Source organism: Asterias amurensis, chromosome 6 (assembly GCF_032118995.1).
Source record: "Asterias amurensis chromosome 6, ASM3211899v1".
In the NCBI taxonomy this organism is placed as follows: domain Eukaryota; kingdom Metazoa; phylum Echinodermata; class Asteroidea; order Forcipulatida; family Asteriidae; genus Asterias; species Asterias amurensis.
In genome coordinates, this window is record NC_092653.1 from 188521 (window position 1) to 197924 (window position 9404).

The 9404-nt window shown below is 37.0% G+C and overlaps 2 protein-coding genes across 3 annotated transcripts in view; both read right to left on the reverse strand.

Moving 5' to 3' along the window:
• LOC139938087 (homeobox protein cut-like 1) overlaps window positions 1–3140 on the reverse strand; it is a 39948-nt gene extending 36808 nt beyond the window's left edge. For both annotated transcript variants that reach the window (XM_071933467.1, XM_071933466.1), the window contains exon 1: window positions 3004–3140. In XM_071933467.1, the coding sequence (XP_071789568.1) occupies window positions 3004–3069 (66 nt within the window). In that variant the 5' untranslated portion in view covers window positions 3070–3140. The remainder of the gene's footprint in view (window positions 1–3003) is intronic.
• Window positions 3141–4961: 1821 nt separating this feature from the next.
• Window positions 4962–8678, reverse strand: LOC139938784 (uncharacterized). The gene is made up of 4 exons (XM_071934412.1): window positions 8365–8678; window positions 7913–8033; window positions 7104–7325; window positions 4962–6770 (listed from the first exon to the last, which is right to left on the reverse strand). The coding sequence occupies exons 1-4, from the start codon at window positions 8480–8482 to the stop codon at window positions 6527–6529; spliced, it is 705 nt and encodes a 234-aa protein (XP_071790513.1). The 5' UTR covers window positions 8483–8678; the 3' UTR covers window positions 4962–6526.
• Between the last annotated feature and the right edge of the window lie 726 nt (window positions 8679–9404).

Consider the following 9404-nt stretch of genomic DNA (forward strand, 5'->3'; position numbering starts at 1 on the left):
GCCAAATAAACAATGTATACTAATGATTTGGAGATTTGCCAAAGCAAAGTTTGTCTTTCTCAAAGGCTCAAAGGCTTTTCTTTTCATGACAGACCATGGCCACTGAGTAAGGTTTCAACAGTACATTATGTGTTATGAAGCTGTCTAGGGACCAGCATTATGTGTATCTGTAGTAAACTCCAAGGGGCTCTACTCCAATACTTCCAGTCCAATGACCCCAGGCCATCAAGTTTGTGCTTTCCTTGACCTTTTCAGGAGAATTATATTTATTAAGTACAGCAGTATGGAAAACTCTGAATGGGTACTGTGTAGATCAAGTTGAGACAGAGTTCATCTTGGAAAGTAAACTGTACACTTACAAAATGCATCAATTTTATTTTACTGTAATTCAGCCAAAATAAACTACATAATCTACATATCTATCTAAATTGTCTTAATTAAAATTTTAAAGCAATTTGTAGTTTGTATTTAAAGTTTATTTTAACCAACAATTTGTATACTAAGTTTGCAAATAAAACTGCAATAAAAATTATATTCTATACATGAATACTGTACACATAAAAAAATAGTATTTTATCTCAAAATAACATTCCCAAACATTTGCATATTGTGAAATCCAATGATGCAACCTACATTTAAGAATGGAATGTTTGAAAAACACTCTTCAAATATGATTCTCTTTATAAAAATTAATTGAAACTTTGTTTATAAATTTGACCATTAGGTCTTGTTGATCAGTCAGTTGAAGCACATAAGAAATAATGAAACATGGCTCAAAACTTTTCCTGATTGTTAGACTGTAATGTTTCTAGTTTCTTTCTTGTGTGAGTGCTATCAACAATGTAATGTGATGACAACAATGTAGTTTTCCAAGTAGTTTTCCAGTTTAGTTACTGATCTGTTTTATTACATTACGGTAGGACTGGTTTGAATTTAAGCTTAGCTGCCTGTTACAAAAGTTACCAATAATGCCTTCTTTGTTCCTTTCGGCAACCATACACTAAAGTATTGTTTAGGGTGAATAAAAGACATTGCTACGTGGGACAGTACGAATTGAGTGTTACTTGAAAGTTGACATCCATTGTACTGAGTATCTTCACTACATGATAAATCATCTAACTAGCATATTGTAGGCTGGACTTCACCATGTAGTCCCATTGTCCAAGGGTGACAGTTGCAATATCTTTATGTCATTCTTACATCATGTGCAAGACAATTGGAATCCTCATAAATGTTGGGTAAGCAGAGTGGCAGAAAGTGCCTAATTATTAAAAAATAGTAAATGAGGACAAACACAACAAACAATCGCTAACAGTTTTTCGTAAATTCAAGACGTCTTAAATGTAGCTCTTAATTGATTCAAAAACCTTCAAATGATGCATCAAAGTTCTGTTTACCATGCTGGAACCTGTCTTTTCATGTGGTTCATTTATGAAGGCATATAGTACTGCAGACTGAATTTTAATTTCAAAGCTCGTTGCATGTAGCACTCAGCATGACCTCAAGTTTAACAGGTCACTCGTCCTTTCCAATCTCTCACACCATTTGAAGTGAGTTTAAGATTCGTCTGTAATGCTATCATTGTAATTATGACAAGCAAATAAAATTGGAAGAAACTACAAAATGACAATTTTTTCAATTGAATTTGTCCCATTCTCGAACTGGTGAATATGATGAACTATGATCATTATTATCAATTGACAATCCATGGCAAAAATGTTAAGTTCTAATCTATATTAAAATTAAACCTTTTTTAATTTTTGTGTTTTTCTCTTTTCACGGAGCTACATGTATGCCAATGCATGGTCAATGACAATAACATTCTCAATGTTGTCTTGTTTGTGTAATTGATACAATGTCGACAGTTAGTTGTTGGTTTTTATGTAAAGCCTTTTTGAGGTTTATTTGTATGGCGGACGTGATACGCGCACGTCACACGCGATACGCGCACATCACACGCAGCGACTGATGCCACACTCACCATGTTTGTGGTCATTAGGTTTACGTGTAAATGCCGCGTCGCCTAAAATGTGCACTTCACAGAATAACACACGTTCTATTTCTAATGGTCAATACGCACAAATGTACCTAAACCTTATACTAGTGTTGTAGCATTGTGTCCGCCATACCTCAAATAGGCTTATTGTACTGTAGTCCATCACCATTATTTCATTTTTTTACCTAGTTAATGTTCAGTACATGGTAGCTCTACAAAAATGTGAACAAGTTAATAATACAACAACCACACAACCCTGTCTTACCATGCTTACAAAAAAACTAGTCTAGCACTGGCAAAGGATAACTTTCCGTATGGCGCCACCACTTTTTCACTCATTTTTACAAAAAGGGATATATCAATCAGGTAAATTAGATACTATATTATTTTATTTCGAATGAAAAAGTGGTGGCGCCATACGGAAACTTTTCCCTAGCAATAATTATGACTGGAAGTGCAGTGTTGGCTTTAAGTCAATTGGCTATGTTTATTGTTATGTAGCTGTTCCCCACATACTTCATTTTTTTTATATAACAACACTAAAAATAGGAATGTAACTAACTTTCAACAGCTGTGATCATTCAATGTCAGCCGTCCAGATGACCGGGGGTGACCGTACTCGTGTAAAATTACTCTCACTTTCTGGCGTACAGTCACATAACAATCGCCATTTACAACACAGGACATCGACAAATGCCCGAGTTTTGGTTTGTTGACATGGCCGCTTGCTTTGCTTTGACCATAGCATTCATAGAGCAACGCTTTGCACTCGTACAATACAGCAATACACATACAAACACGCACACACAGTCCGCGTACAACAAACAGCACTATGTATGTATTCTATATTGAACCAGAAAATGGCAGTTCGATCTATTTCTGATACTTGTCAATTTACCCGCTCCGGAAAACCCCCCAAAACTCCACAAAAACACCCAAATTTGGAACGAAAGCGCCCCTGATGGACTCTGAGATAACATGCGGTCATTCCTGAGCTGTAAACTTACCTGTAAAAGCGGCAAATCGAAGTTTTTCCAGTACTGAAACATCGACGATACATTCGCCGCGGCCATGTTGATCGATCACTGGACAAAGAAATCAAACTCTCACACACACTCTCGAATTATTTTGTGCACAGACGAGATTCGATGTAGCTGCATCCATACACAACGTGCAGCGAGCACAGTGCATGCAGTGTCTGCAGTACTTGGCGTGTACCATTATTTCATCAGAGGGGTAGCAAATAATTGATCAAACTCTGCATACCAAACCAAAATTCTCCTTTTTATCTTTTATTACGAATGTAGTATTTTGACTTGGCATTATTAGAAAAAATTTGAGCATTTCAAATTATATTTGTTCAAACCCAATGTGGATGTTTTAAGTTCCTATTTCAATCGAGTGATTGGATTATTAATTATCATAATTAGTATGAAACACTTGCTATTGGCTATGGCAAACTTGCTGGGTCGTCGGTGATTGATCGCTGTGCAGAAACACCCAATATAATAGCAATAGTCCTACCACACGCAAGCAAGTTACTGCTTCAGCATGCACCATCTCAGCTTTTTTTAACTAACCATAATATTATTATTACTTTGATATGAAACACCGCGGTCCCATAAAAGTAACTATTCGTGCTTATCGTTAACGTTAGATTAAATTGGAGAGTTCGAGATAAATGATTGTAATTGTTTTGTATGTAGGCCTAATCTTTGTATGCTTCCAATGTGTATTATTTCCATCACTTTTTCAAGGAAACAAAACACTAGTTATTATAACATTTTCAAAACAATTCCTTCTTATTCGAAGAAAATTTTCGTCTTTAACAAAAATGTGTAGTTTTGGTAAGAGCACGAGGCAGCTATTCAGCACAGCATTACTAAAATCCAATAACCTAAACATTTTTGCGAGTTAGTTTATTTCGGATCATTATCATCTTTATTACTACTTTGGGAGGATTCATTATTTACTAAATTATTCATTTTCATTTCATGTTTATTTCCAGGCGATACATGACAACCGAGGAACACGGTTTGAGCCTGTGATACAGTTGTTTAGATTGTATCCGTGGTGATAAGATCGGCATCCCCAAAACACACATCCCAAAACCACCAGGGGGCTAAAACTTATCCGTTTTGCAAAAAATATGTATTGCAACTTGCAAGTTAGCATCACAATCACGAACGACTCAGTCGTGTGATTTGGGAATAGTGGTGTTTTTTACAGAACTCAATATTATGAAAGAAAACTGTACGGAACAGCTTTTTCTCGGCTGGACCATCGTACAGCCCTTCAATAAATAAATTAGTGGCGACTCCGCTCTATGGCAGGGCGCCACCACAAAGCCTATATATGACGTGGTGACTTGAGATGGAATGGTACTCTATACAAACAAGTTAAACTACAAACAATATATTGTTTCCCCCCTCCCCCACCCCCATTTTCTAATACCTTAACGGTGGAATCTGAACAAATTTGTCTGAGTTTTTTTGGGGGAATACGTTTATTAGGGGGGGGGGTTGCCACTTTAGGCGTGTGGTATAGTGTACACTGTTAAACAATGTTGCTCAGAATGACTCACCCTTGTTTAAACACCTCCCTCTTTAAAGTGCAATGGTGTTTTGAAAAACGTTGTTTAAATGTAAGTCAGGCGTTTAATTTGTTACCGTTGTATCGGGTTTTTTTTGTTTAAATACAAATTGTAAGCCCAGAGCTGTTTATGGTGAACATACAATCATCTTTCTCCATGATACAATCGATGTGGCAACCAGGGGCATACGTGCATTTCTGTCCGATGTTTAATTGGTTATTTTAATAATAAAAAAACATACTTATGCAAGAAAGCACTGGACACAATGTGCATTACTCATTTAACTATTATTTGTCATTTTTTAAATATTTTCAACAGATTACACAGCCAATATAAAATATATAATTTTTCTTTTTTTAAATACAGGGGGAAAAGTCGGAAATGAAAACATCATAAATTATTAATATAATTATCGCAAGCACCGGTGTTAGGCCTACTCGTCTATTTTTTAAACTTGTATTTAATGCAACCACCACATTCTATTTTTAGATCTTAGTTCTTTAATTTGGAATTATATAACGAAGACGGGTAAAACTTTGAATCAGCAATTACCTCTCTGAACTCATTTTGGTTGGGGTATATTAATAACAAGAGAAATTACCAAACCGAAGTGAAATATTAGCCAACAAAAAGGGGTGTTGGCAGAGAGACGTTTAGTTGAGTAAAGTTTTACCATCAGCGCTGTCAACGAACACTACAGTGTGTGTGAACAAACACTTTGTTTACGGGCTTCAAAAGAGCTGCCCATACTCTTTGTCACGTCATTATGTATGACTGTGATCTCTCTTTTTTTTTACCAAGAATTTTATGATGATTTACCCATCAGTCGGCTTCCTTTTTAAATATAGGCCTTCTTGGTGTTTTGTTAACAAGGAAGCCGATTGTGTTAACATAACAAAGAAAGTTTGACTCGATGGGAATTGGAATCTGCGACCTCCAGATTACGTGTCAGTTCGTAACGTACGTTGCCGGTGCATAAATCCTGGTCAAGTTTATTTTGTCTTTGTCTACTCACGGATTTCAACAGAAAACAATTCACAAACTAATCATGATAAACCAATCGGTTAAAGTTGTTTAATGCATTTTACACCAATGGTTTGCCATTCAGAAATGAGCGATATATAAGTTAACCAAGACTTGACAAGAAGGTAAAGCCTAAGAAATACTTTGTCTACCGCTTCACATACGTAGCGAACAGAAACTCATCTCTTTTAAATGTAATATAAAAACCTATCTTTTTAATACCGCTTTTTAGCTTTTTATGTCTTCTTCTATGGTCACCTTGCCAGTTAGTTTAGAATTTTAGCATAGTTAGGGTTAGAGGCGTCTGTCTCCTGAAAACGTCAAAACATTACCGATGCCAGCAGAGATAGGCCTATGTAACAAGTAATTAATTAGTTCTCTGTTGGCGGGACAGACGTATCCCCATACTTTTGTTTGGGCACTAGCTTGGTGACCAGTCTTTTTTCTTTGTCTTTTTCTTCCACTCTGTGCTTTTTAAAGCCATTGGACCCTGTCGGTAAACAGTGTTGTCCAAGGCCCACACTTTGTGTACCACAACTTCTACATCAAATAACAAACCTGTGAAAATTTAGGCTCAATCGGTCATCGGAGTCGGGAGAAAATAACGGAAAAACCCACCCTTGTTTCCGCGCGTTTCGCCGTGTCATGACATGTGTTTAAAATAAATCCGTAATTCTCGTTAACGAGAATTTATATTGTTTTGCTGTTTTCTCAAAAAGTAAAGCATTTCATGGAATAATATTTCAAGAGAAGTCTTTCACCATTGCCTTTCACCAAACCCTGTAAGTTATTTGTAAATCTGTGAACTTTTTTTTTTTCTGAACCGAAAGGGTCCAATGGCTTTAACAAGTGTTCTGCGCCTCTGATCATTTTGTATGTAAGGGGCGCAATATAAATTTTAACTATTATTATTATTATCTACCATCTGGATCCGGATTATGTATATCAACTGGTGATCCAAAAACCGGATCACCGTCCGGATCCGGATTATGTGTATCAACTGGAGAACCGAAGAACCGATCTTTACTTGTTGATTCATACATCGGCGATGTAGCGTCATCATCACATGTGACGTCAGTGAATCTTCGCTGGTAGTTTGCCATGTACGGCACTTTAGTTTCTTCATCAGTGGTATCCAGTGTGACGTCATCATCAATCCTATTTCGGTTGTTAAAAGGAAACACATCAAAAGCGAAATATAAATAGAACATTCAATGTTGAACGATAAACAGCTCCGGATTTTATGAATGAGTATAACCTAATAGATGTGTCGATTCCTAACAGTTTATTAGGAGTAATTTATTTTCGATGACTGTTGTTTATTGTTGTTTAATTTATTGTTCTGTCTATTTTCAGATTGTTATGGATTGTTAGTTTGCAGATGAGATCTCTGTCAATAGTTTATTTTGTATACTGGAAAACTAACATAAAGTGCACTCAAAATTGTGGTAATTGAGTTGATGATGTGCGTTTGTCGATTGGAATTGATACCTTTGTTTTTCTGGATTCACTATAACTGGCCTATCTACCAGCGTTGCGAAGGATCTTTCTGGTGCTACCGCCATGTCTGTTGTGTCACCCTTGGATTTGACTATCTCTACCACTGTAGATACATCATACATGCTACTGCCGATTACTGGTGGTTTGATATAAAAGACTCGAGTTGACAACTCTTGCTCTTCGGCAGTACTTTTACTTCGGTCTTGAGGCAAGCTTTATTTTGGGAAAGTGGATAAAAACGTCAACCGATAAACTCATTTGTTTTAGTTTCCATATGCTTTAGGTGGGTTATCTAATGCATTGTGACGTTTTGGCTATTGCTGCAGAATGCTGATGCAAGTAATATGTTTGGTTGGACAAAAAACATGATGACGGCCGAGTTTGAGCCTGCGACCTCCGGATTAACGTGTCGGGGCTCTAATGTGACTGGGATATCTATCCCTATTTTGGCTGTCTACCAATTTTTAGTCTTTGTTCAAGGAAACAGTCTGGAGCCATTCAACCTGATAACACCGTAACTTGCACTCATACCAGGTTCAATCAACACCTACGATACTATACGTCGTGAGCAACAGGAGAGGATCAACTTTATACATTTAATTACAATTTTACCCATACCAATAAGTTTCCCTGTATTGTTGGATACCGGTGCATTATAAGTATTCATATTCATATTATCAGTACTGATTATAATTAATTAAAAAAATACGAAGTTGACGCCTTGCAAGAGAAAGCAAAGGTTGATGAAATGCTGTTACATTGATATGCCCTAGTATAAACAACGCAAACGAAATACTTACGGATAGTTTTTTTCTTTTCTGACCCTTCGGAAATAAAAACAAATGAGGCCAATTATGCCCAGACATACGAGTCCAAACAGTGAGCCAACTACACTGATAAGCGTTAGTAACAACGGTAGGCCTATGAAAAGAAAGAAAGAAAAAGAACAAAACTTATAGATCAAGTTATCATCGTGACGTGGCAGATCAAAACAATGTTCTCGCTTTCAGTTAGACATTACAATGCAAAAATTAAAGAATGAAAGCCATAAATTGAGTAGTACTGAGGATGGGGTATTGTTTCCGACTATAATGTTATAGGCTAGATCGACTGTATCAATTTGTTGATAACAATCTTAAACGTTTTAATTAGCGGCCACAGACCAATGTCAGATACCGTCAGTCAATCACCACTACAGCACTAATACTTTAAACTGTTATTGTTGTGCATAGTTTGGTGGTAGAATCGTTACCTGTTGCTTCCGTTGGTGGTGATGCTGTGTGATCCGTTTGACAGCTTACGTGAACTAAGTACTCAGCAACAACTGCAATAATAAATGGATTGAAATAACGTCTTATATTAATCATCATTATCAAGTTAACTATCAATTAAAAATCTGGCAATACGACCGGTAACATTATGTAGTCCAACATCTGCGTCTCGGAATTAAACGGATCCGACGACTTTCAACCACAGTACAGTGCACCCATTCCGCGTAGGCAACAATGTTTGTTGTCTAAAATGAATATTCTGTCTCAAATTTATTGTAAAGTAAAAAATTATGCTTCGGTTATTTTCCATAAAAGCTGTATGACATTGTGTTCAATCATGGTTCAATGCTCCGTGAGCTAGTTGATGCACGTTGGTGCACGTACGTGTATATCAATGTACGTGTGGGTGTAAAATTTGGGGCTACAATTAGAGTAGTTCCCCCCGTCTGTATTTAGTGGTCTGCCTTATGTTGTTGGTGGGTGGAGTCGACGCGCACTAGTATAGTTGGTTGTATTTTAGTGGAGTGGCCTAACCATCGTTGAACTCTTACGGGGGACCATTTTTCTATAGATTACACATTTTTCAGTCTTTATGGGTAAAATAGGTAGTTGTGTGTAGATAACATAAAGAAGTGTTGTTCCATCGCCAGCGGCGTAACTAAGCATTATTTTTTTTAGAGGACACAAGGGTGGCACTTCAGAAGGGAGGAACCAGACCAAATTTTTAGGGGGGGGGGGGGGGGCAATCACAATAATTGAAGGAGCATGCGGAGAGGAGAGTTAAGCCCGACTGTTAGTGATGTGTGGACGGTCCGGGTCCACTTAGGGGGCCCGGGAATTATAGTGCTCTTTGGTGCAATAATATCATTTAGAGGCATAATGATGACGATGGGCACTGCATTGGATTTGGGCATTATTCTTAAATTTTCAAAACAAGACACAGTATCAGATTCTTTCAAAATGCATATAGGCCTATTACACAAGGAGTTTCCGGTCAGTCATTTTACAATCTGGTAATGAT

What these genes read in the sequence shown, in the direction of transcription:
- LOC139938784 (XM_071934412.1), bottom strand. Translation starts at nt 8,482, where the DNA reads ATGATGATTAATATAAGACGTTATTTCAATCCATTTATTATTGCAGTT. An exon ending in AGAAAAGAAAAAAACTATCC is followed by an intron (nt 7,326 to 7,912) that starts GTAAGTATTTCG and finishes CCCAAAATAAAG; the next exon opens with CTTGCCTCAAGACCGAAGTA. An exon ending in GTGAATCCAGAAAAACAAAG is followed by an intron (nt 6,771 to 7,103) that starts GTATCAATTCCA and finishes CAACCGAAATAG; the next exon opens with GATTGATGATGACGTCACAC.